This window comes from Anser brachyrhynchus, assembly GCF_964034855.1.
Source record: "Anser brachyrhynchus genome assembly, chromosome: 7".
Taxonomy (NCBI): Eukaryota; Metazoa; Chordata; class Aves; order Anseriformes; family Anatidae; genus Anser; species Anser brachyrhynchus.
The window spans coordinates 19,986,296-20,013,830 of record NC_137701.1 but is presented as its reverse complement, the minus strand read 5'-3'; the positions used below and the strand labels follow the sequence as shown (position 1 = coordinate 20,013,830).

The 27,535-nt window shown below is 39.0% G+C and overlaps 1 protein-coding gene across 6 annotated transcripts in view; it reads left to right on the top strand.

The window, feature by feature from the left end:
* Positions 1–27,535, top strand: part of LOC308198470 (mitogen-activated protein kinase kinase kinase 20-like) — an 81,136-nt gene that overhangs the window by 35,424 nt on the left and 18,177 nt on the right. For 5 of the 6 annotated variants that reach the window (XM_080600902.1, XM_080600903.1, XM_080600905.1 and 2 more), the window contains exons 5-11: positions 391–456; positions 1,458–1,486; positions 1,588–1,725; positions 7,792–7,878; positions 11,468–11,542; positions 17,030–17,136; positions 23,021–23,156. In XM_080600902.1, the coding sequence (XP_080457028.1) occupies positions 391–456; positions 1,458–1,486; positions 1,588–1,725; positions 7,792–7,878; positions 11,468–11,542; positions 17,030–17,136; positions 23,021–23,156 (638 nt within the window). Of the gene's footprint in view, positions 1–390; positions 457–1,457; positions 1,487–1,587; positions 1,726–7,791; positions 7,879–11,467; positions 11,543–17,029; positions 17,137–23,020; positions 23,157–27,159; positions 27,530–27,535 lie in introns of those variants that run through there. The other variant, XM_080600904.1, reaches the window with a different exon arrangement.

Here is a 27,535-nt window from a genome sequence, read left to right as displayed (position 1 = left end):
CAGTAAACATACTGACATTTTTCATATAATGATACAGAACAAACTGTTCTGTCCTTTGGGTTCTCTGTGACCACACAAGAATTAGTGTAAACTAATGAACATTAAATTCATACCATTCATTTCTCTACACATTAGAGAAAATAACTAAATATGAAGTTAAAAAGCATTAACATACCCATATAGGTGCTCTGAGAGATATATGAGCTTTGCTTAGTGATTTTTACTCAAAGCAGGTTATGGGGACCTTTGCTTTTCTCGCATCCGATCAATACAGCCTGCACATATGCCAGCCTGTAATGAGGATGAGTAATGGGATCTAAAAAACATGACTGCCGATAAGTGAGGCCACCCTCGGCCTGCCTAACGAGACTGTTCCCTTGTTTTGTGTAGGAATGCACTATTTACATATGGAAGCTCCAGTCAAAGTAATCCACAGAGATCTGAAGTCCAGGAACGGTAAAGTAGCAAAACAATAAAATGCGCTTTATTTACTGTTACCTGTAATTGTAGCACTCAAATCTGTACATGAGCTTTGTGAATGTGCAGAACACCTTGGCTGTCAACAAGCTGCACTGGCTGTTGCTGAGGCACAGAAAAGCCTGTTTTCTTCTCCTCCCTTCTCTCTGTTCTGAAGCTGTTGGAGCTCTGCTACTGTCCCTGGCATCATTTAGAGCACTGTGGAGGGCTCTTTTCAAATTGTGTCTGGCTGACCGTGATTGTGTCCATCTTATCAGCTGTCAGAGATTGCCTGGACACTCCTCACTTGTTTTTTCTATTTGGAATTGTTGAGTACCAGGAAAGACTGGCATGCACCAGACACAGTAGACTGGATAAGACCTATTATTTTCTATCTGAAAATCTTGTTTTTGTCATGGCCTGTTTTGTGGTTTGACAGATAGGCATGCTTTTGAGTAATGCACACTCAGCATAGAGCTGCACTGTTTAGACTGTACTTGGCAGTTGACAAGCATTTATGAAATTTGCTGAATATTGATTTGAACTGAAACATTATCTAGTAGTGGGACAGGAGGGACTCAATTTTAATAATCTGCACAGGGAAATAATAGTCACAAGAAAACTAGATCTCATTTCAGTTGTAAATTTTCTCCTTTTTATTTTTTTTCGTTTAACAAATCTTTTGGAGAGTTTGTTGTTAAGCCTAACTGCTACATTGGAGACAAGGGAGCTTATCTATATATTAGTTATAGTTGTGTTGCTGTCTTTGAACTTAGTAAGACCTGAAAGGCTTTGCAGTTGTTCAGAGGCTTTCAGGTATTCAGCAGATGGTCTCCAAACCTGCTCAGAGAAACCAGGACAATTGTGAATGTCTGCATATTTCGGTGCTCACTGAGCATGGAATTGCTTTCTTGATAAAGTGCAAACTTTTTTTTGCTGTGAAAACATATTGCATTTGTTTTTAAAGACATTCTTGTAACCTATTTTTTTTTCATTTTTAGTTGTTATAGCTGCTGATGGCGTGTTAAAGGTATGAACGCTTTAATTATGTGAGAGATGCTGCTGCTTGACTCAATGTTTTGATGACTGATAAATTAGGTTGACACTCTACTATCTGTTTATTTTTGCCAGATCTGTGATTTTGGTGCCTCAAGGTTCCACTCACATACAACACACATGTCATTAGTGGGCACTTTTCCATGGATGGCTCCAGAAGTTATTCAAAGTCTCCCAGTGTCTGAAACATGTGACACATACTCATACGGAGTGGTAAGTGCCTCTCATTTCTCTCTGCATACTAGCAGAACTCCAGTGTGACAGAATTCATGGGATGCAAGAACAACAATTCTAAATAAGGACAACAAAAATATCACACTTTTTCAGGCCTCACCCATAATTTATAATTACGTGTTTGAAAATGATAGGAAGAACAGTGTCTTGCATGTTTGGTAAGGTCCATATCTGATTAGATTAGCAGCATGCCAGTGTGGGAAATGCATGCTTTACCGCAAGTATTCAGCATATGTCAGAAGGCTTGCAGGAACCACTGAGCAATCTGCATCATTAATCTCTGCTTGTGCTTTAGTGAAGCAGAAGAGAAAAAGGTTGTGTTGTAATAGGTGTATACCAGAACTTCCATAAAATGGGGTGTCACTGAGTTTATATCAAAAAGGTAGCCACTTTTTTATGCTTAATTGTTTAAAAGATTCTGGTATCATTACCTGGTAGCTGAGAGAACAGAGACTGTACGTCTTGTGGAGGTAGAGGCCCAATCTAAATATACAGAGAACGCCGGCATGGCTTTGCCATTTATGTGAAGGGGAAATAATCAGTAATAGTGCATTAGAATGTCAGGTTTGTAGGTAGAGTCATGTGAATTATTTCACTCTGTCCACAGTCAAACTCTAAATTGTTTTTGCTCTGCAATACAAAATAAATAGGCTAGAAAGAGTACTGGTCAGACCAATTATGAGTCTTGCCCCATAGCCTTTCCATGACAGCAGTAATTAATACTTTGGGAGGGAAGAGAAAGGAAGTGGGGTTATAGTCTGCGTGCGTATCTGTTTACATAGCTTTTTGGTTTTGGGTTCCACTGTGGGTGACAGAATGGGGAGTTGTTTCAGAACAATATATTGTAAAATATTGTTCCTTTCTCTTTGAGGGGTGGGAAGAGATGTAAGGGATGCACTGTAGTTTTAAGCTAGCACCTATGGTCTTACATAGCTAAGCTGATGTCCCAGTGGAAGGCTACGTAGGTTACATAAACTTTTTGTCAAACAGTTGTTTATAGTGAAAAAAATGAGAGATGATGGTGGGGTATCTTACAAATGAAAGGTTGACGGTTTGTAAGGGGAAAGAAGAAGCCTATATCGGCAGATTTAAAATCCTTGCTTAACTGAACGAGGGCACAAATAGTAATAGAACATAAGCTAACAAATGTAAATGTTAATGTAAATTGTTACTGGAAGCAATCACGTATTATCCGGTGAAGGGAAACGTTCCAATTCCAAAACAAAGAAAACATGTTAGAGGAGAAAGTCCAGAAAAGGTCTTATAGTTCAAGACTGCTCACATAGTCATCTTGGTGTGAATTGACTTCAAGTAACGTTCTAGAAGTGAGAGAAGGTAAGAAATTGTTTAATATTTTATCATATCAAGTATTACCAGAGCTGTAGGAACAATATGTCACACAGAGTTTACTTTTCCTCATCCAAAAAGTAAAGCTCCTTTGTCAGTTCTGTGCTTGAAGGTAAAACTAAACCACTCTCAGTATGAAACCAGTTCAGTGTTGCTAGAATATTTTAATGTGGTTATGGGTCTATAGTGCTACTTCAGTATGCCTTATAGTATTTGACCCACATTTTTTAATGTCCTGTTTTTGAGCTAATGTGCTCTGCTATGGGTAGAAGCTTATGAATTCATAAACACTTAGAAATGAATTCATCTTTTTATAACTCCAATGCTATGTCTTGGAACACCATTGTTTTCAGAGGAGATTCAGGGGTAGAAATGAAGAATGGCAGTGGCCCAAGTTCTCAGTTGATGAAATTACTGACATAATGGAGTTGTCAGAAAGCAGGAAATTGTCAGAATATAACTTTGAAAGTTGGAGTCTCCCTGTTATAAGTGTTGGATTATCAAAGAATTAGTTAGGAGACTGAAAACAAAAAAAATCTTAGAAGGGGTATTTTTGTCTTGTCAAATGATTATCATCTGTAAAAACAACGCTTAAAGAATCCTTTTTCAAAGTGTAACACTTGCCAGCAGCTTTTGTGCTAGAGAGACAAATCTGCATTTCTTCAGTTAAAGGCTTGTTAACAAAGAACAGAATCGTTTCAAATGTAAACTAGTAAGATGCTAGGAATAGATACTCTGTTCATGGTATTTGTTACCGTTCCTATAAGTTCATTTAATTTCTTTCTTGATTTTTTTTTTTTCCTGGCTGGCTTTTCTTTCTACAAACTAGTCTGTGATTTTAAATATTCTGCTTAAGTCTGACAGCACTTTTCCCATGAAGTGTCAAAGTCTTCCTGTACAGTATAGGTCCAATTTGCTTCTCACCTGAAATGAACTTCCCTCTTTGCAAACAGTTGCATACGTATTTGTAGCTAATGTTCATGTTATCTTCTCGTGCTCTTCCTGGGTGGATAAACAGTTCCATATTTTCTATTTGAGATAAATAGTAAGTAATACATAATACAACCTAGGAAATGCTAAAGCTAAATATTCCAGGAGATTTATTATGCCACAAAGACAGATTTTGAACTTCCTTTAGCCATGCTGTGATTTACTTTTCTAATCCATTTCCAAATCCATACTCTTGAGCAACAAGTGCCACAAGTGATCAACCCATAAGTTCACCCGCATCAGTAAGGGTATCCTGTCATTGTGTGCATTGCTCAAAAATGATTATTTGCTTCTCTCAAGATATGAAAGAGTGTGGGGGATTACAGTGTTCCCTCTAAAAGCTGTTCTGAAATCATGAAGATAAATGCTCAGAACATGTTAACCTGGCAAAAGGATGGCAGCATGCGTTTGTGTACCTGTATAAGTACACAATATAATTGTAAATGCTTACAGGAACGAAAAAGTAAAAGCATTAATTGGCTATTGGTAGCATAGAGACAAGTTAAACGTAGCAGCTGTTGCACTCCTAGCAATAGTTCATACATTGCTTTAACTATGAGGACATATGTTATTTATAGAGGGAATGTTGGCCAGCTCCAGGGGTTATCCCCTACTCTTTTTTGAAAAGAATTATGAGATCTTTAACTTCCACTTGGATCAATCCAGAGGGGACTGACCTAATTTTCATGGCAAAGGGCAGTACCTCTAAGAGAACAACACTTTCTGCTCATGCTGTACTTCTGATAATTGTGGCTCCTGATCCTCATCCGTGTACACTTTCCTATGAAGAGAAAGCATTTCTTTTTTTTAGTGAACGTTTTCCATGCTTGTTGTTGTTTTTCTTTTTCCTCAAACTACTCTTTTGGATGTTCCCTGTCCTGTATGGCACTTCAAATTATTGTTGGCTTTGCACGGAGGTTGGTATTTTCTTTCTTTTCTTCTCTAGATTGTTGTCATGTAGATGACAGGATAAGAATTGAAATGTGCAGCTGAACTGACAGAACTGAAGACATTTCGTTCTTATTCTCAGCTTCATGTATGGAAAGAACATTCATACCTTTATCTCTCACTCTGTTTCTCTGTGTGCAGAGAAGATCCTAACATCTTCAGATGCCACAGCTTACAAACCACTATAAATGATCTCAATTTGTTTTCCATCACCGTGTCTAGCTTGGCTATTTCTCTGTGAACACCTGCTGTCTGTCATCAGAGGGATGTTATGTGATCAGGAAAGCAGGTGATCCTCACCATCAAAGATGGGAGTGGAAGTGAATCATGTCAGTCTCTCAATTAAATTATACTAGAAATGGAAGATAGATTAGTTTCTGTATGATGTGAGCAGAGGACTGAGTTCAGAAAATGGTCAGAGTGTATATTGCAATAAAGAGGCCAGGGTAAGTCAGGTTCAGGTGCTTTTTCTGCTGTTGAATGACCCTGGGGACAGGAAGCAGCAAATGGGAATACAGAAGATACCCATTTGCTATTGTTTTTGTTGTTGTTGTTGTTTTGTTTTTGTAAAACCAGTAATGCTCTCATTCATCTTAGCTTATGATTCAGGGTAGCTGATTCATGAGACAGGTTGGCAGTCCTATAAAACTGGAGATACCGACATGTCATCATTGGAAGGAAAGTCTTTTTCTACATCTTTGGCCTGAATGTAAAATTTGTGTTGTTAGAACATTGCTCTAAACCTGTGTAAATCAATGCAAGGGTTTCTGGCATGTCAATTTTTTATTTTTTTTTTTTTTTACTTTCCTATACTTTTAGTGATAAATAAAGCATTAAGAAAAATTCTTCATGTCTAGTCGGACTGCTGGTTTTCTCTTAAACTGTGTGCAGTATAGAAGTATTTTAAGCTGTCACTGTTGGTTTAGGAAAGTAGTGATCCACACAGGCAATGGAAATAAACACTAAAGGTGTCATGATAAAGGAATTTGTTGCAAAATGTTCTTCGCAGACTTACATGCATGAATGAAACTAGACAACCCTTACAATTCAATCTTCTGAAAGAAAATAGAAGAACAGTGGAGTTTTCCAGCTCAAGGCTCTCAGAGACATTTAATGTGTATTTCATTGTGTTCTGTACTTGGAAGAAGTATTTAGATACTACTTGCTCTATCTGATGTGCAGACTTGGGTTTCTTCTTCATGGTTTCCTATTACAGCCATTCAAATGAGCTGGTTCTGCAAGACTGCTCAACTGCATGTTTGATTTGGCCCAGGGGTTTTTGTTTTTAAACTGTTTTGTACAGTGCTTTTCTGATTGAAGTACATTGGGCTGCTAAATTATTTCATTCTCTCACAGTTAAATGTGCTTCTCTACCAGTAGAGAGGTGATAATTGGAATTACAAATCAAAGTGCTTTTCTTCTTCTAAGGAGAATGAATTGGGGCAAACAGGAGAAATGAATAAGTCTATGAATAGCTTTCCTCATATATTTCTTATTCTCAGGAAAACTGTTCTTTTACTTATTTTTCCAAGATACGCTTACCTTTACTAATCAGTCTTCCGACTCAAGCAGAATTATTCAAATAGGTCTATTGATGGAGTACCCTGTTCACTTGATTAAAGGCCCAACTCTGCTTCAGTGCATTTTTTTCTGCTTGAGCAGCATCTGCCAATATTCTCTCATTTTTCTTCTAATTACCTTCAGAGTTGGCCAGAATCCATTCAAAATGATGTAGCTGGAATGAGCCTGGGTACTAACCCAACCAGTGAGGATGTAGAGACTTGCATAAGGATCTTAATACATTTGGTCACATGCTAAATAGATTATGTCTTTTATTGTTGTTGTGTTTGGCATATGAATGGAAGAAAAAGTCTCTATGCAAGAAACAGTTTCTATGCAGACATTTGTAACAAGATAAGTATATGAAGGTTCTGATAAAATAGAGGGACATACAAGTGAAGGTACATAGTGCCTCTTAATTTGATTGAATGCCAATATGTAGTCCCTGGGGCAGAAAAACAAATTAGATTCAATGACTTGCAAGAATCTTTGGTGATGCCAAACTCTTTTCTACAGAGCACCTCAGATTCTCATGTACTGTGTTACTAAAATGCTGAAAGCATGTGAAATTAGGAGCTTTCTTTGTATCTAAGATTAGTGTGTCCATAAGATATGGAGGGAGAATAGAATAATTGTCAATATGCTGTATATTGTTTGTTTTAACATAATCACATACTTGGAGATTAACAATTACGCCTTTGCTTGCAATATTATATTTAATGTTTTTTGTAGGCATATCATAGGAGCAAAGTATCTAATGGATCAGATTCTGACTACTTAAAAGCACTAGTTGCAATCATAAATAAATATTTTTAAATGCAGAATGACTGAAAAGCAAGGATGTGTCTACTTGGGGCTGAGAAGGAGTGGCGGAGTTCATTGTCTACCCAAGTCTCAACTGCCAAATGTGACATAGTGTACAGAGAAAGTAAAAAGCAATTCCCATGGCTCTCATAAAATTGCAGGCATTAGACCCCACACAACCCAGTTTTTCATCTGGGTTGTACTGTAGAGGAAAAAGCAAAAACATTCAAATTAATTTAGTCAGAGTATCTTGCACACAAACACTGGTCCAAGTTCCTGCAAATGGATACTGGTTGCCTGATAATTGGATACAGAATAGTGCTGTATCAAGGTTTAATAATGTATTTAAAATACAAAGTACAGAAATAAAAATTCTTTTCTTTTTTTCTGTTCCAGGTTCTCTGGGAGATGCTAACAAGGGAGGTCCCCTTTAAAGGCTTGGAAGGATTACAAGTAGCTTGGCTTGTAGTGGAAAAAAACGAGGTAAGACTACGTTTCTACATTCAGGTACATAGATCAGAAAACAGTATTGGGGTTTTGCAAAAGACTTTTTCATCTTCTTCAAATTGAAAGTAAGTTCACGCGTATGGAAAGATTAGCAGTAGGAGCTAACACAAAGGGTCAAAGTGATGTTATTCCTCATGAATGGACCCTTTACATCTAATTGTTGCAGCTTCACGTCGTGATGCTGTAGATCAAAAATTGTACAAGTACTGTACTAGTTTCTCAGTCTCAATTGTAAAACCTAGGGGTTTGTTCTTAGTGATGAAAGAAGCCATTGCGTCCAAGGTAGGGGAACAGTTTAACTCCATCTCCTGCGTTTAGGACATCTTTTTACTGGCCGGGAGTTGATATATCTGTAAGAGACCTTCAGCTACTTCAACTTAACTCTCCCAGCAGGAGTCACTATAGTACAAGAAACTGCCGCTTAGATGAAAATTTCAAAAATAAAAGAAGAAAAAATAGTTTTAAAAAAAGAGAGAAATTACAGTTTTGCCACCTACGTTCAACACTACATTGAAGATGAGCTCCTCACTGGTATCGGCAAGGCTGTGGCATAGCTGCAAGCCTCCTCATGCAGAGTCTTTCCATTTCAAAAGCACTTCAGTGGTGTAAACACCGTTTGTACAGTGTCCCCAGCCTCGCTTTTCTTCTTCTCACAAATTGAGGCTTTCAGTTAGTTGGACATGTGAGCGTATATCTGAACACGTAGTCCCTTGATATCAAAGACAGTAACTACATTTAAAAAACATTTAAAGTTGTGACTGTACCACACACAGACAAGCATGGAAATCCTCCACAAAGATGAAACCTCCTCTATCTAGACACAGCGGAAGCTTGGGAAACATTACAATGGTGAGGCAGTGCCTGTACAATACAGATTTCTATTATTCTACATAAACTGTTTCTCAAAATGCTTCAGAGTTATACAGTAGAGTTAGGTTTCCTCCTCTTAGTTTAATATTTTTTGTTGGTGGCTTTTTTTTGTCTCTTTTTTTCTTCTGCTTGAGAACTGGATTAATTCCAGTGAGTGATACTGTGATATACTCATTAGTTGGAAATGCTACATTAACAGTCTGAAGATTATGACCGTGGTCATCTACAGTGTGTAACAGAGCAGGAGGCACAGTAAGACTCTTTCTCTTAGTTTAGGAAAAGCCTCATCTGTCAGTTTGAAGAAGGTGGAACCATGAAGACTTCCATCAGCCGTACTACATTCTATTGTGAATGTACAGTTTTATGGCAGGGACACATAGTGGCATTGGGAATGTTGTAAAGAGATTTAGTTGTATGGTGAAAGATGGCACATATTTCTCTACAGTTTTCCATGGCAAGGAACTGTGAAAAACACAGTATAAGCAAAATGTGGACATGACGGCTATTATACTCATGGCTGGAGAAACCTAAGGGTTGAAATTTTCAAAGCCAGCTATTTATCTGCCAGGTACCACTAGCCTGTTGCTACCATCTTCTTTTTAAGTGTTTCAGGAAGCTTTGAGAGCATGAACACTTGTTTACATAGTTATTATTTTCTCCAGCCATGACTTAGGGACCATGCCCAGCATAAGCCTTGTAAGAGTTGGCATACATTATGCTTGTATTTTTTTCCCCCCCAGTTTCTATGTCCCAAAGCAAGTATGAGGACCAGGTTCTGTTCTCAGTTCCATCTATTGACATGAATGGGCTTGCATGAGTCCAGTTCACAACAGAATTGAGTCACTGTTGGGCCAGGCCTTCATTCTTTACACTTTAAGTCTCTTGTTAAAAACAGTGTGGGATCGAGGCCAAAATGTAATTGCTGAGGTTGAAAATCCCATGTCGCAAATCTGGAGCCCAGCAAATGAAGTGGATTTTAACGACTCTATATGGATCTTTTTTGACAATCCGCATTATTTCACAGTGTGATTTTTATTCTGCTAGAGTTTCTGTATAATTATATATTTTTTAATCCAGAAAAGAAAAACACAATAGTTCAGATTATGCTAGGTATGATCTCATAAATTACTAATGAGAAATGTCATCTTTATTATTATCTGGTACTTTTGGAACCTGCTGCCTCTACACTACGTAACATAAAATTCTGCCCAAGGGAGACACATGTAAATGATGATTGAAACTTATTTTCCACCTCCTGGAACAGTAAGGGTTACAGACAAATACTGTAGCAAGACTAGCCAGTGTATTTTTAGGTTAATGACTCAACCAAAAATCAAGCAGCAGCACAATTTGTTTATGCATTGTACAAATTTCTGTGTATTTCTTGCATGGAAAGCTTTGCACCTTAAGGTATTACATTATTAAAATAATCATACTTCTGCAGTGCCCAGACTCTGTATCTCGTATTTTGAGTTTTCATGGTATTCAAATGCTTGTGCAGCAGAAATTGTTAACTCTTACTTTGGCTGCTGTGGTTTGTAAGGCTTTGCAGATCATCTTGGAGTCACATCATGGTGCAAAATTTGACAAAACTTGCTCTGGTTTACTTATGAAATGTCAGACTAGGACAGATCAAAGGGTCTTCCTGGCAGGCTGGTCTAAACAGGACTGTAATATCTGTTTCTTACCTGCTGCAGGACAAGGAAACCTTTTACTATCTTGACTCCTCATATTTGGACTCATTTGCAGTGAAGAACTGTTTTTTCTATCTACATATTTCTTTAATTTAGTATGAAACATCTGAAGTCAGTTAGCTGCCTTATCGAGAGCAGGAGGGATCTCCTTATATGTGTAATGTTGGGATGCACATCTAAGCAACTGGAGAGGTTTGTATTCATGTATATATACACGAATATACAGATCTGCTTTTAGACTTCCCAATCTGGAGGCAGATTCTTTAAACTAAATGTCATTTAAGACTGTGTGAAAGAATATTTTTCACAGTTTAAAACTCTGAGCAAAGAAAACCAAACCAGCTTCCAATTCTGTGTAGTCAGTTGTCCTGGCTATAACCAGCAACTCTTTGTCTTCAGTCATCAGAAAATATTTATATGAGTTCACTGTGCTCTGTGAGTGCTCTCTGAGATCTGCATGTCCTCACTAATTGTTCTGACCACAGGCTCATGAAACGTCTCTTGTGTCATGTAGAGCTTCACTTAACTCTTTTTAACTCAGTGGACTCTATATTTCTGCCACTTGGTATATCAAAACTGATTATAGTGTTATACATCTGTGTGGGAGAAAGGAATTAAGCCAGCCTGTACATTATACCTATCTTGACAAACATCTCGTAAGACAATGCAGTGCAGTAGTTATCTCTACAGACTGTTATGTTTTAGTACTAATATCTGTTTGCCTCATTTTTACTTCCTTGTCTCCTAGCTTTTTTGAGCAATTCCACTGGTGTATTTGTTCCATTCCTTCTTTATAAGTCTACTAATTAATTGTATGTCTTACCGGTGTTGGTCTTATTTTGTTGTTTTTTTTTTACGTCAATCACCAGTTTTTATATTGTGTTTAAAATGAAAGAGGAGTGTGTTTTACTCGTTTTAACTGCTTTGCTCTTACAGAAAATCTATTATTAGCACCTTAGAGGGAAATGTTTCTAATTACTGGTATTTTTTACTTCCATTAGAGATTAACCATTCCAAGCAGTTGTCCCAGAAGTTTTGCAGAACTGATGCATCAGTGTTGGGAAGCTGATTCAAAGGTAATTTAATTTGTGTCTTATTTTACGTCGTCCACTACTTGTTTTGCTACGTATGTTAGTCTTTCTTTGGAGGACAAGTCTGAGCAACAACAGTTGCTGCCATGTTGGTACACCCATTTTTTCACAAAAAGATTAGCTTGGGCTGTCTTTTTTTTTATATATATGTTATTCTTATATATTTGTACCTAAATGTGTCTCTTTTCCTTTTAGTCAAGAGTTCGTAATTTTACTAAATTACCTCACTACTAAAGACAGGCATTGTAGATAGGGTGAGATGGCAAGAATGCCACCATTTTTGATCAAGTGAAGAATTATTTTCTATTTTCTTTCAGTAGTTAATCTTTCTTGGATTAATCTTTCTTGGATATATACGAGCATTACATGTGCAATAACTATTACAAGTTCCAGTTTTGATGTCTTTCTTGTGCTGGAAGTGTATAAAGAATAAGTTAATCCATAGAATATAGATAGGAATGACAGCAACAATTCTAATTTAGCATTAAAAATTTCCTTGTGTTTTCCCTTAAAACTTTGAATTCAGAGTTTTATAATGATTATGCTGTAATATTATAGCAATAGAAGTATGGTAATATACTGCTTAACATACCCCTATGAGAATAAACTAAAAGAGAAATTAAAGAGAGTATTTACTCAGTAAAAGCTTTTGTAGATCATGGCAATTACCTTCCTTAAATTGATTCTGCTACCATCCTGTTATGCATGAAGTGGTTCGAAAGAACCTGGGTACATAACAGTTTTGTTACCAAATATTATCAGGTATTTCCTTTGCCTATGAAGGTAGTTAAGAGAGGGAAGGATAGGAAATTATGCTCTTTTTCTCAAGTCAAGGCAACAGGAAGAACTCTTTGTTCATTTAAACTCTGAAGAAAGTTAAATACTACTTCAGAAACACCAAGATTAATACCAAAATAAATTACAGCACTTAGGTGCTCTAAAGCCAGAACATGTTATCACTGGAGAGTAGTCATAGGAGAGCAGTACAAGAAAGGAGATTTCCCTTCTTGTTTTTTCCTCTTGAAGCAAGAAGTTACTTTCCTACCCATCAGCAACATAGTTTCCACATGAATGCCTATTTAAATAGTGTTCTCTTAATATCATCCTCTTTCTCCTCTCCACAGAGGGGAGAAGAAAAAATGCTTTGAATCTTTGCATCTGTTAAGGGGACTGTTTAAGTTCTAAGTCAGTAATTAGTGAAGAGCCCTTCCAAGTGGTAACTACATGTCTTATTAATAAAACTACCACCAAGCATCAGCATCCCTACCAAAGGCCACAGACTGAGCTGCACGTACTAGACCAGTTCACTCTTTCGATCACTGCAGCCAGATATGTGAGACTCCAGAATGCTGTTGCTGTATTTCCAGGAGAGGGAGGGATCTGCACGTTGTAAAACAGGGATGCCTGAGCAGTTAACCTGGGTTTGGCCTGAGTTTCTGAGAGCGTTGTTCCCAGATGTCTCTGATGTGTGTTAAGAGTGAACGTTGGGTTAGCTCATTTTTTTCTGACAGTCTGCTCTTTGCTACATTTTTCACTCAGCTTCTCTTTTGTTAAGCAATTATAAATGCTTCATTCACATGACTGAAAGGGAGTAGTCTCTGGTCACATTTTGGGCATGTGACTGACATACTCAATCACGTGTTGGGTAAGGATCACTACTTACAGCTTTCAAAATGCCTTGATAAAAAGGCTGTGTGGCCTGCTTGAGCCAAAAGATGGAGCACACTCCTCTAAAATACCGCACTGTGCAACTTTCCCTTTGTCCAGGAGTGGCTTCAGAAAAATGGATAGTAGATACATGAACAAGTTACTGAAGGTCAAGCGAGGGTGAGTTCAAGGATGTTGGCTGCTTAAAAGCAATTGCTCATGTGCATACGTCTAGCCCACAGAAAGCCTCAGGTATCTATAGGTGACTTACCCCTGAGAAAAGAAGGATGTGCATTTACTGTGGGCCAAAGGAGTACACCTGGAGCGCTGCTGCAAAAGCAGCCGGAGTATCAGATACTGCTCACGCTATAAATCCCTCATGGGAAAGAACACAGTTATTAACTGTGCTTTGAATTTATAAGAATTTGTTCGTACCTGGAAGAAGATGTCCATAGTACACTGCTCCAGGTGACGTGTGTTGGTAGTCTGCATTCAGTTTAAACCGTGCTAGTTAAACTGTCCCTTATGGGGGTTCAAAGCTTTTTACTAAAATGCTAATTACTAATTACTTTAAGTCAGTAGTTATTAAAGAACAATCTCTGTGGTAACAAGTATGTTAAATAACTACCCAAATATTAAAATCCCTACCAAACAAGCTACTTTTGCTAGGGCATTAGGAAGTTGTACAAACAAGGTTGCTTATAACTAATGCCTTCATTTACTAGGGATTCTTGCTTTGGAAACACAGGTGGCTGCATCTTTCTTTTTGATTTCATCTGTTCCTTCAGTTTATCACCACTTTAACATCAAAGATGATTATAAATTACTGAATATTTTATTGGAACTCAAATCTGTGAATAGAGAAGCAGCAAGAAAGAAAAGCCGTATGTATTAAATATCTTGGTTTTATGCAGACCTGTTTAGTAAGAAATACTGAGCGGAAGGAAATAGTGAAAACGTTAGCCAGAATTATTCCTAAATGGGAATATATTAAAAATTGTTGCATGAGACATCATAGATATGAAGGGAAACAATTTTCAAAGGCAACTCATGCCTTGATATTTTGAGAGTCTCTTGTAAGGAACCACTTAAGATGCCTGACTTTCTAGGAAGTGCCAAGCAGCCACCCACTGAAAATAAGACTGTTTGTTTTTTAAAGAAAGCTTCTCAGCTTGGATTCCCAACAATCACTTCTTGCCAGTTTTACCCAAGTTATCAGTCTGTACCTAGACTGCATTATTAAATCTAAAATTATTGTTTCCTTTGGGGGAAGAAACCAACAAAAACATGAAGTTACGTAGGTTTGTGTCTTCCTGTCAGCTGCACCTCCAGGGAAAGCTGTAACCTATGCATCTGGCATCTGTAAAGCTGGCAGGATAGCTGGTGGCTGTTGATGGAAATTACACAGGCCAACGAGCTTTGTCAGTACTATGTGACTGTACACTTGTTCCAGCTGTAGTTGTGCAACACAACAGCCCCTGTGCCTGTAAATACTTGCTGCATACCAGCTTGGTTCCGCTCTGCGTAGGACCCAAAGAGTGCATGTTGCTGCTCTTCCCAAATCAGTCCATTGGTGTTTTGAGCTGCCCTTAGTAAAAGCGCTGTTCTCTGTCATTGTTATCTCAACTCCAATTATTCTAGGCAGGCCTGATAGCAGCGTTGACTGTGTTTACTTGGTGTCAGCTCTGCCCAATACTTTCTTCCTAGTATGCTCCTGAGAACAAGCAAGCAACATACAGAGAACCATTTTGTAAAGAACACCTAAGTAAGCCATAAAATCTTGTAATTTATGCAACAAAGCGATATTTGCTCTTCATCTGCTTCTGAAAATAGAATTAGTTTAGTAAAGGCACATTACACACCTGCTAGTCAGTCAGACAGCACATAGCAGCAGTTCCCCAGGGCTTCTGTGGGGACTGGGTGTTGCATGGTGACCTGAGAGCTCTCTCCAATCCACCTCCTACAAGAAAATGTTGGTGAGGGGAAAGCCATCAAAATAACAACAGGTCATTCATCAAACCATGTGCCACAGTCTTCTGTCTGGCAGCTTTTTCAGCATTTGAGAGGAATCCCCTCGACATTTCGCACCCGCTGGGGCGGTTACAAGAGATGCAGCTGTAGCAACAGGAAGGGCATGAGGGCCACCTGAGCGTCCCCCTTCTCCAAAACAGCACCAGGGCTGTCCAACCGTGTGTTGGCACTAGTGATAAATGTTGTGCCCCTTACCCCCTGGTGCTGCACGCTCCCTGACCAGGGAGGGTCATGCCCCTGCAGGATGTGTTCAAAGGGTCTGCTCACCATGGTGGGTCCAGTAGCATTGTGCATGCAGGGGGGCTGCTGCTGCCTCCCCCAGCCTCTCCGTAAGTGCAGCTCCACAGGCAGGGATCCCCACTGGGCTTCCGCACTGGAAGCATATTGCTCCCATGCCACATGATGCTAGGGAGGCTCCTGCAGCTCGAGGCACCCAGGTTGCTGCTCCATGGATGATGGGCTGGGGGCCAGGTTGCAAGAGAGTGAGTGGCTGGGGCAGGAGCTGCAAAGAAAGGCTGCATAACTCACCCAACTGCCCATTTGCCTGAAATCATGGAGATGGACCAAAAAATGACAGACAAAGCTTCCAGTTGCAGCCAAATAGTGCAGCATTACAATATAAGAGAGCTTGTCTTTTTTTTTTGTTATGCATTTGACACTTTTTCATGCTGTTTGACATTTAAAATAAAGAAATTGTCTTTCTTTTATAATGTGGAAATCACTTGGATCTTCCTGGGAGAGACACCTCAGCATTGTTCCTGATTGTTTTTGTGCTCCCAAATTAAAATGCACGTTTTAATTGCGGCATCTGTAATTTTAGCAGAAATGGTATAATTACAGGCGAGATACAGAGAGAATGCGCATCATCCCCTTATTATGTATCTACATTTTGTTTCAACCTTTTGTCTCAACCTTGTCTGGGGTCTGTCAAACAGACTAACAGAGTCAGTGCTCTTTCAAGAAACACATTTAACTGTGTTTTTTTCAGTTATTATCCTAGTTAGTAGCTTTTTCTTCGGGACTAAGGGGAAAGAGGAAAATCCAGAGAAGCTGCAACTGCTCTCTACATGGCAATGCGGTTATGCAGTCAGCAGGGTGGGCGCTGGGTGCAGAGCCTGGCGACAGAAAGTTCAGTGAATGAGCCCAGCACAGGACCAGCCGAGACACTGTTCGCGTGAGCTCTGCTGGCATCCGAGGCATCATTGTGTAGCCCAGATCTTCACTTCTTCCCCGCCTACCCATGGGTTAGCTAAGTGAGAGGGTTTTCTGGAAAGTGTCCTTCCCTGCAAGTTGCAGCCAGGAACCCATTTGTGATGGGCAGCTAAATAGCTTGTTTACGCATTAAAGAATTTGGGTTAGTCCCTATAAAAGGCCGTCTGTCTAATGACCAGTTGCTAATGGGTCCAGCCTTCTCTTTCAGGCAGTATTTTCCTTCTTAGCTTGATGAAAACTTTCTTTTTATTCTAAAATCTTTATAGTTATTAAACAAAATCAGTAGTAATAACATTTTTATTGATACCACAAGGAGTACGAAAAGGTTTTACTGGTAGATACAGGAGAGTAAGCAGAGGCTTGAGTCCTGCTGGCATATGTGATTCTTTCCGAACTGACCATTTCTTCAATTGGAAGAATAGTAGAAAAATAAAAATTACAACTTTGCAGTTCTCATGTAGATGCGGTGTCAGAAAGCAGCATCCCAATTTCTGTTGCTTGCCATCTGTCACTTTCAATTGAAGAAATTTTGTGAATGGTTTTACATAGTAACATAAACACTGGCTTTTCTTTTGTCCTCAGAAAAGGCCATCTTTCAAGCAGATCATTTCAATTCTGGAGTCTATGTCAAATGACAGCAACCTTCCAGACCAGTGCAACTCATTCCTGCATAACAAGGCAGAGTGGAGGTAAGTTTCCTGCCTCCCAAGATGAAATGATGTGGTTTTCCAAGTCTGTACTCTTTTCAGATGGACATCAGGCTCTGATGAGGTATCAGTAGAAAAATATCTGCTTTGTGCTTTAGGTATTTTTAGAATGTAATTTACCTTGTTGTTTTTCAGGAATGCCCAGAATGCTGTGAAACTTGTATTGGGAGCCAATACACTTAGCTGAACACTATGTTTATTACATTGGTTTAGGTATCATGTTATTTATGGTTTTGTGATTCACATCTTAAAACCAACTGTGTGTTCTCAGTGAATAGTGTGAGGGCCAAGCAACTCAGGTGCAAGTACTGTTTGATGCAATTCTCACAGAAAGCAGATAGGTGTATCTTTATATTAAAAAATGATAAAGATAAAAGACAAAAGAATAAATTTTCAAATCAAATTTCCATTTGTCTTCACTTGCATTTTGCCATTTTGTGCATTCTTTCACTTGTATTGACTTTGTATCCATGCATTAAGCATATGACCAGGCTAGGCCTGCTTTTGCAAATTGCTTGAGCATATGGTTTTACCTGTTGCTGATTGCAATTTCTACTTGTAAGCGATTCTAAATGGAGATGAGATTTGAGAAAATGGTATTACAGGACCCAGTTTTACAGTAAAAGCGTCAGCCTATTTCTCATACGTGCCAAAACTTCAAAAAATGTCCCTGATGCATATTTGTCAGTTGGAAAGCCTGCAGCTTCACAGTACATCCCTGTGTTTGGAAAAGCAAACTGAAAACAGATCTGCATAGGCAGAAGATTTTTACCAGGCGACCGTGCTGCGGTCTATATTAAGAAGCTTGGCCTCTCTCCAGGTAAGCTGGGAGCAGAGAGCCTGAAGCTTCCCTGAAGGCCGGAGCAGGGGGCGGACAGAGGAAAGGGACGGAAAGGAAACGAGCCTCGCAACAAAACCCGAATCCCAAATTCCCTTCGCGGCCTTCCCAGTAAAATCAAGACGCGCAGTTTTAATTGCGGGGAGTGGAAAAAGTGAGCTGGAGCCGGGACGCTTCCCCGGTCACATGGCGGCAGTATAAATAGCCGCTCGGCGCTGGGACGGCTCCTGCCCGGACCGAGCAGCGCTCGGCGGCGGCCCCCGCACCGCCGGGACCGGCGGCGGCAGCGCGACACCTGCTGGCGGCCGCCCCGGCCTGCGCCTGCGGCCTGCGGCCCGCTGCGCCCCCGGGGCCCGGCCCGTTGTACCGCGGTACTCGGCCCCTTGCCCCTCGGAGCCTGGCCCCCAGCCCCCGGGCCTCTGCCCGGTGCCCCAGCCCCCGCCGCCTCGTCCCCAAGTGGGGTGGTGTCGGTGCTTCCTCTAGCCTTCAGCCAGCCCTCACTTGGTTCTCAGTGGTTTCAGCCGTGGCGTGGTTTTTGCAGCACATTGCTTGCACCCCCCCCCCACACCTGTATTTCACGGCTTGGTATCTAACATGTAAAAGCTTGTTTCTTGGCCGCCGTCTGCAGGCTTCAGGCATCATACTGCATTTTCAGTTGTACAAGGAAGCAAAAAATCCCCCAGTGAGGCGTTTCTTAGACAAGCGTTGTATTCCATGGGTTTTCTGTTATTTTCCCTTTTAAAATTTGCACAGATCAGGGAAAATCCTGTTTTTTGCTATTTATTACTATTCCTATTTGTGCTGTTTTGGAGGGTAACCTCTTCATTCTGCAAAAGCAGACAGTAAAATCAAACTTGCCAAAGTGGGTTTGTGGAAAGAAATATTTATTTTAGTGATGAACAAGTACTCAACTTCCTTTGGCAAAAACAAGTATCTACTTAAATCTCACCGATATAGCAAATTAAAAACCCATGCTAGCTGACATTCGGTAAACTTCTTTCACAAAGTTGATTTATTTTTTGTAGTGTGAGCAAGGTAGCCCAAGTATTGAGAAATCTCACAAAAATTATTTTGATGCATCTAAGTTGTTACATAAGGTATGGTTGACAAGTCATGGAAAAACTTCTTTACCATGGAAGGCTGTGTTAAAGGTAAACTTGGCACTTTTATTTCTGGAGGAATAAATGACTTGGAGACAAGGAGATATGATAGAAGAAATATGAATTCATGATTGGGCATGATTTGCCTGAGAGTGAAGATGATTTCTGAATTAAACTGAAATGAAAACATGAGTACAAAAGGAGAGCAAGTCGTGTGGGGACTTGTTCAGAAGCTAGGGTAAGAGGGGTTCTCTCATATGTGAATTCTAGTAATCTGCCCTGAGGTGAAACCAGTATTTGTATGGAGCCATTCAGGAAGGCTAAGCTAAATTAATAGAAAGAATGCAAAAAATACAGTTTGAAAAAATGAAACAGATTAAGGACTTGTACGCATAAAGCGGTCCCAAGGGATAAACTAAAACAGACCATTTCTGAGAAGACTTGTACAAGTTTAATGTGCTTTAACTTCTGCATTAAAAATAGTATGTTTACTCATTGCTTTATTTTTTATATTTTTATTTTATTTTTTATCCCATAGGGATTTGCAAATAAATAGTTGAACCAGCAATAGGGAAAGAATGAGATGTGTTACCAAGAAATAGGGACTTTTAATGAAGCCTGGGCATCAGAGCACTGGAGAAGGGTGGAGTTGGGAAAAGTGAAGGTTACACTTATGCCTTTTTAATGGATCTCTAAATTAGTGATCCAGGTACTGCACATTCATGGGGATACTGCAGTTCCCAAAGCAAATTAAAGCTGAGACAAGGTGGGTTGCATTTTTACCACCACCAATACCCCTCCCCTGTCCGTCCGTCCCCCCCAAAAAAAGGCAAGGTTCTTTTTGTATATAGATACACAAAAAATGCATATCCAATGGTGAGTAGACAGACTCTTCCATGTTCTCTAACCAGCTGGCATGAAAACAGAATGCACTGAATCCATCCACAACTGGCAGAGGTGATGGGTCAAAATGTCATTTATCTTATCTTTAATGTGGCCTTATTAACAACGTTTACTGGTATTGATGTTTATATTAGCAATGTGTTTTAATGTGCCTGTTCTATTTTTTCCTTAAAATATCCAACATCTTATTTCCTAACCCTTGCCCTTAACATTTTTATTATTAATCAAAAAGGGGCACTGCCTGACAACTAAGTTGCGCAGATTTGCCTTATGTTTATGTTCATATTCTGTAATCTCTTTAGAGCTCTTTCTCAAGTCACTTTTATTATGGTAGGAAAAAATGACTATTGAAGTAATGATGTTCCAATTCAGTGAGAGATCACATTTGTCTGCATTTAGTCATATATACTAACTGCATTTTTTCTTCCATCCTCGCCCTACAAATGACTGTTCTAATGATTAAAGCAGTCTCTGTGATACATAGTGTATCAGTAGCAAGTCAAGACATACAAACAAATACTAGTCATTGTTTGTAATCTGTGACCGTTTATCATTATAGTTTCTAGCAATAGAATACACATTCTTCAGTGTCACAGAATAAGATTATTCTAGATAGCAAGCAAGCTCAAACTGCAGAGCTACAGACGTGAACAAATACATGTGCCCTACAATGTATGATGTTTCAAGCTGCTTCATTTATGAAGACTCATTAACTGGGCAATGTACGGTAGCTTTCTCTTTAATTACACAGTTTTATTATACAGTGGAATTATTTTTCAGAATGCAACTGTTTTTGCAGACTGACCTTTTATTATAAGAGAAGTTTCTGTCTAATGAAGAGAGGTAATTACAGCACAAAATAGACTTTTGACATATAGAAAGCTATTGTTACCAGGACATTGCTAGTACGGATTGTTATTTAAAAGAGAACCTTAATTTACATATTTTAAAAATTATAGAGTTGCATATAAGTAGAAGTGATGCTGAGAGACCAACTAAGGAAAGCGGTGTACAGCTATCCTTGAATTGCTGTGTAGTTCCCACAGCAGTTTGCATAGTACATGTTGCACTGGACAGGAGGGGTGTATGACAAGGAAATGAATGTTGGGAGAGGAGTCCCTTTCTGACCTTCTGTCCAATACTTTTCAGTTTTGTTCCTTTAAAGAGTCACAAGATTTAGTCAGAGTTCTGCCAAATGTATGTATCTGATTGTTTGCAATATATTCTAGACGTTTTAAAACAAAAATTGAATTTGCTGTTTATTAAGATGTGTGACTATTTTCCACCGAGCACAGAGATCAACCTTGACCTTTGCATGTCTAAACATGATTGAGATTTTTTCTTGAAATCTGAAGCATAATAATTGCAAAGGAAATTTTGTCCTGACCACCACACTGAACAGCTCACTCAGCATGATTTAAGTGGGATAAATGCCCTTGCCCCAGGCGGCTGATTTTTGCAGTAGAATTAAGCGTGGTGGTAGAGTTTGCAGTAGTTTGCTAGTTATTCCCACTCTTGAATCTTTTCACTGCACTTCTGTCTGACAGAGATGTCTTACTGAAGTAGGACATGTAAATATCCCAAATCTTATATATTTTTTCATTTATTTAAATAGACTATTTGGGTATATACTTTCCCACATTAAGAGCTTGAACTCCTTTAGATTGCTAGTGGAAAACAGCTAAATAATTCCATGCTAGAACGGGGTATTTACAGGAAAAATACATGCATTTTTTCCCCAAATAGAAATGATAACTACTGTGCCATTAGTACTTTTATTTTCTTGTTTTAAACATCAGAAGGAACAGACTTTTTGCAGTGTGTTTACAAAGAGAAAATGTTGTGAAAGTTTGAGCAGATGTAGTTGACATTGCTGAGTCTCAGTAGCTATCTTAAGAGCTCTCTTCAGGATCTGTCTCTTTAGGAGCTCTCTCTATAGGAGCAAAATGAAAACAGTGTGATGAATTATTCTCATAATGTGAATGGGAAATAGTTGAAGTAACAGTCAGGATACAGGTGGCAGGCAGCGTGCAGTCTAGCAAACAAGTCGCAAAAGGTTTTTGCTAATAACTTCCATGCAAATAAAGTCTGCGATACAAACTGGAAGATTTTCTTTGGTTATTCCACAACCAAAATGTAGCTGAATTTACTGGTGGAGTTGTTTTTCTGTATGTTCTAATACACACCCGTGCTTTTGTAGTGCAAAGCTTTTGTTAAACTCTTTTCCAGGAGCAGTTCAGTTCATTTATTTAAAAGATACTGTTCATTAGAAAGAATGTCAAAGGAAATCACTTCTTTAAGGGACAAAATATGTGCAGTGTAACCCAAGAGAGATCATATTTAAGCTCCTTAGAGTACAGCCTTTGCTTCCTGTCTGTTTTTCATACCTTTGCATGTATGGTGAAAAGCAGAAAAAAGTAAACCAAATTCTTTTATTAATTGTTCCCAACTTGAGAAGCTCGTAAACATTTTCAGGACTGGGTCATATCATGCTTTATATTATTGCTCATATGTATGTACTCTTATATCTTAACCTAGAGAAACAGGAAAGTTAGCAGCAAAAATACTGAAATACTGTTTCAGTGTATGATGAACATGAGTCCAAATAAATTTTATGGCCACATTATAAATCCAGGCAAATGGTCTTCTCTAGACTACTCGTATTGTGTTGCTAATGGTTGTCCCATTATCACAACTTAATGCAGATTCTTTAGGGATAATATATTTCACAATGTTTGGGTGGGAAAATGGCATTTTAGTTTTTAGAATTTTATTATTAGATGGCATTCCTACCCCTTTTTTAATTTTATTCTCTTCAGTTGAAGGTATTGTGGTTATTCTAAAGTATAAACATTGTCAGTTGTTCTTAAAGCTCTGAAAGGCTTTGCATTTGGTAATTAAATGAACTGCTTGAGTTAGTATTGTACTTTTTAGTCTTTCACATTTAATTAACATTCAGGTGGGAATTATGAACAATTTATATCTGTCAGGAAAAGACAAGACATAACAAATTGTCTCCGTGCAGATGTGAAATTGAAGCAACCTTAGAGAGACTAAAGAAACTGGAGCGTGATCTGAGCTTTAAAGAGCAGGAACTAAAGGAACGGGAGCGACGTTTGAAGATGTGGGAGCAGAAGTTAACCGAACAGTCCAATACTCCTGTAAGTAGACAATAATTCAACCTTTCATCTTACTTCAGAAAGCATTTGGAGCTTTGTCTATGCAAATCTCAGGACACACCTTGGAAATAGTGCCCCCATTTTCTTCATTTGTTGCATTGAGCCAATCAAAGCCTTATTTTACAACATCACTGCAAATAACTATATATATATTATATATATATATATATTTAATGATCTAATACATTAGATATCAGATACTTTCTGTAGTTTATTTTGTTCCATGGGTCCTTGAGTAGTTTCCCATTGATTTAATTACAGTTCTTAGCTTTAAAAGTTGATTGCATTCAATAAGGTCATTTTCAACTAGAAAGCTGTTGACTTTAAATGGATGCAGGATTGGTCTTAGAAGTAAAATTTGTTTCTTAGAGAAGAAAACTTGAGAAACCTATCTAGATCTTTATAGTCTCTCCTTTTGCTATGAGAAGAGGCAAATTTCCATGCCATGAAAAGTGGGTCAACATTTGAGGTGTTAATTTAGGGCTTTGTTCATAATTAGAGTTAATGTACTTGTACTGTCCATTTGTTAGCTATTAGAACCACCACATTTCTATTAATAAATTGAACAAAAAACTTCTTTAGGTTATCTCAAATTTCTTACTGAAGTATGATATTCATGATGACAGATTGGCAGAAAGAGCACTACAGGGTTAGTGCCTGACTACACATACTATGACAGAATTGTTAAGAAAAATACCACAATTACCCACTTGTCTTTAAAGTACTAGCCAAAACAAATACAAAATCGAGTTTGCAGTAGCATATGATTTACTTATCCACAATTTTATCCTACTTATAACATTGATTCTAGCCAGAGCCATTTACATACGACTTATTTTTAAGGCATGGCTTATTCCTGTTTTTTGAATGAAGTTGCATTCATGTTCCAGCTGTGACCATGTAATGAAATGATGAAGAGTAAATGTTTTCATATGTGCAGATACTATGTGTTCCTAGTAGATATCTGTATGTCTGCTTTAATGCTTGCATACTTCCAGTAACTGAGCTGTGGACCATCGTCTGTCTTGCACACAGCATGAGACACGGCCTTAATGAGCAAATCTTTTCACGAGCAAGACCCTAGGGTGTTTTTTTATGCTGTATTTGCCTATGACTTCTACTTTTCACTTGTAGCTGGCATTGCTGAATAAAGCATTGTGCTAAAGCCTGTTTTGCTAAGCATGAACTGTCTTTCTGCATAACATTAACACAACTCTCCTATTGCATTTAAGAGCAGTTTCTTCTAACAGAAAAAGACAGGTTTGTTTTTTTTCCATAGATCTCTAATGAAGTGTTACATGGAACAGCTTTTTAAGAAAGAAAAAAAAGCCCTTTTCTTGGAAAAATTTGACATTGGTGAAAATTGGCTCGTTCTAGTAGGATTTGTTTCTTCAGAGCAAATGAAGTTCTACAAGGCACTGGTTACAAATACAACTCTCTTAAATTCATAGCTGTAAATCATTTGGAAAATATCCCCAGGCATTCTCCTTGCAAGTTGTAATCCTTGGAGTCAGGTGTCTCCCTCCATCCATCCCTTGGTTCAGGGTATGTCTGCTCAGTAATGCCAAACCATATGATTGCAACAGGGAGGTGCACTGCTTGATTTTAAGCTACCTTGGCTGTAACAACAGTAGTAAAGACATGGAAAGCTGGAGCTAGTAACAGCTTAGGGTGCTCACTAACCTTATACCTGGTTCTTAGCCAACGCTAGGCCCAGCTGTGTCTCAGATGGTACTGTCATCCCTGCTGTACATTCGGTAGTCACTTCTTCGTTTTGCTCAGAAGCAAAGGCCAGAGGCCAGCAGATACTGTTAAAGTGGTGTGCAGGAGGAGAAACTCAAACCAAGTGAAAGGAGAACAGGGAAGCTGTCCCTGCCACTTGATTCTACAATGTTTTAGAGTTGGTAAAAGTTTCATCCTGCCATCCCACATGGTAGGTGGCTCTCGGTAGCAGGCTACTCCTACTCTAAAGAATAAAACGTAGCTTTATGCACATCAGCATGTGAGAGGAGTGAGACCATTCCTTAGAAACGCTTCTGTGACAGTGTTTGTCCCTGCTTTTGTTTTGACCCTGTTTCTGCTGTGTCTTATATGGCAGACACCTTTGAGTCTGATTCCTGAAATTCCCTCTGTGCAGATGTCCAAGAGCCTCTTGCGCAAGGGAATCTGGAGCCTTTTGGAGGAGTAAAATATATCCACAGCTGTAGTGACATGGGAGACTTCTTTTGAAAGAGGACCTGACTTTAAGAAGGGAGGGTATGTAGCGAAGCCAAATCTCATATTTAGAGGAAGACAATGAGCAAGACATGAAATCTAAATACTCACTTGTGGTGCCATGCACCTGCAGTTGATCATTTAAGAACAGTGACTTGTATAGAGATTGGGGATGCCAGTTATCTGTAAAAGTCTCCTCGTGATGGTCACTATATGTAATGTGACACCAAAGGCAGGTCTTGGCACAAAAAAATCCTAAACTCTCCATATAACAAGAGGTGGCAAAATGTGAAGGAAGAGAGGTGTTAAACTAGAAAAATGAGCACAACTGTGGCCCACTAACAGCTTAGCCCGTTGCCAAACATTGCACAAACACTGTCTGAGAAATGTGTTTTAGAGGAAAGCTGTTTCACAGCTTTATTGATCTTTGTAGAGGGTTCTTCCCCTGTGTCAAGGGATGCAGTTCCATGGATGTAAAGTGACTAAAACTTCAGTAGCAGATGAAAGAACCGCCTGGCACTAAATCATGTGTGGTGGGCATCTCATTTCTGTGGCTAGTTTCTGTTTTTAAGTGACCCTTCTGTATTAGTAGGAGCTTTTGGTGTTCTTGATCTGAGTAGTGTTTTGGTGATTGTGTGATCATTTTTTCCTGTACAGCCAGGTGTCTCGAGTCTTAGTTGGAGATTCTTCCATCACATAGACAGCCATAGGAAATAAAAAGAATATTTAGTGCTCCATATTTCTCCAACATTTTAATTTTACTTTCATTTCTTAAACACTGACCACTAACTTTTGTCACCACAACACAAACAGAAAGCCTACGTACATAGGGAAAACCTGAGAGGACAAAAGACAGATATTCTCCTTTTTAAACAGCTTGTTAATGTAAGTGGTTTTGCAAAGAAATGGGCACTCTTTGAGCAGCGTGGCCATGAAGCCTCCAATGTGACAGACGATGGCATCACCATAATCTCCCATGTAACCTGTTGTGATCAACTGTTGTCAACACTTCAGTCGGTTTTCTAATTAGGTTAAGAAAGATGTGGAAAAAAACATGAATTTTGGGCAGGTAGTTTTTCAAACAGCTTTGGAGAGAAAGGCCATTTGAGTTGTTCACACACTGCTCCTTTGCTCTTGATTTAGTAGGCAGCTTAATTTGGGATCGAACACCTGAGTTTTTACTCCCTGTGAAGAGTAGGCTAGCATGTCACCGAGGTTACTCACTTGGTCACTCTGAAGAGGTGTTAATCACTATTTAGCTGGAAAGGGCATGTTTGATTTGTGGAAAACACTGTAACAGACAGGCTGGGAGAGGAAAACACCATTATCTTTAGGTGAAGATTGAATCAGTAGAGATTTAATATCGTGTACAACCAAATGGGAAAGATCTATTGATATCATTGAGAAAACTAGTGTAAAAAACAAAAAACAAACAAACAAAAAAAAAACAACCAACCTGAAGAAGCTGACCAAACAGCCCCCTCTTCCCATTCCTGTTCCTCCCTGGGACAGCTTCCGGAAGCAATGTGCTGGCACAGGCTGGAGGCCGGTTCCTGTCTCCTTTGAGTTGGTGAGAGGCTTGTTTCTGACTGCGGCCATAGCAGGGCGACCCCTTCTTCTCCTTTTGACCATATACTCAGAAAGTGTCTTTGCACAAGTAATACTGCTGCTGTTATTTCTGATATTTGGAGGGCTGCTACTTCTGTACCAAACTTTGGGAGCTTGTTTGGGTTCTCTAATCTTAACATGATTTATTCTTCAATCCTGAAAGGTTCAATTAAGCAACTCACTCAGACTTGTGTTGTACCTGCATTGCCCGAGGAGCCAGTCTACCTGGCTAGGAAACATCGTAATCTGTTTGATGCTATACAAAATGAAGGATTGAAGAGTTTGAACCTCCTTTTATCATGAAAGCTCTGCTACCTGTGGTTCTTGCCATGTGATTCAGTGATTTTGCATTTTCATTTAAGAACAATGACCACAGAATTAAGCTGTCTGTTTGAATGAATTCTTGATCTCCATATTGAGATTCACTAATCGTTATGCTTTCTGTTTATTGCCAACTAATCTGGTGGTGTCTTTTTCCTCGATTTTTTAAAATTGGTTCTAACTTTCACTTTTGCTCTGTCCTTTCCTCCTTTAAATAG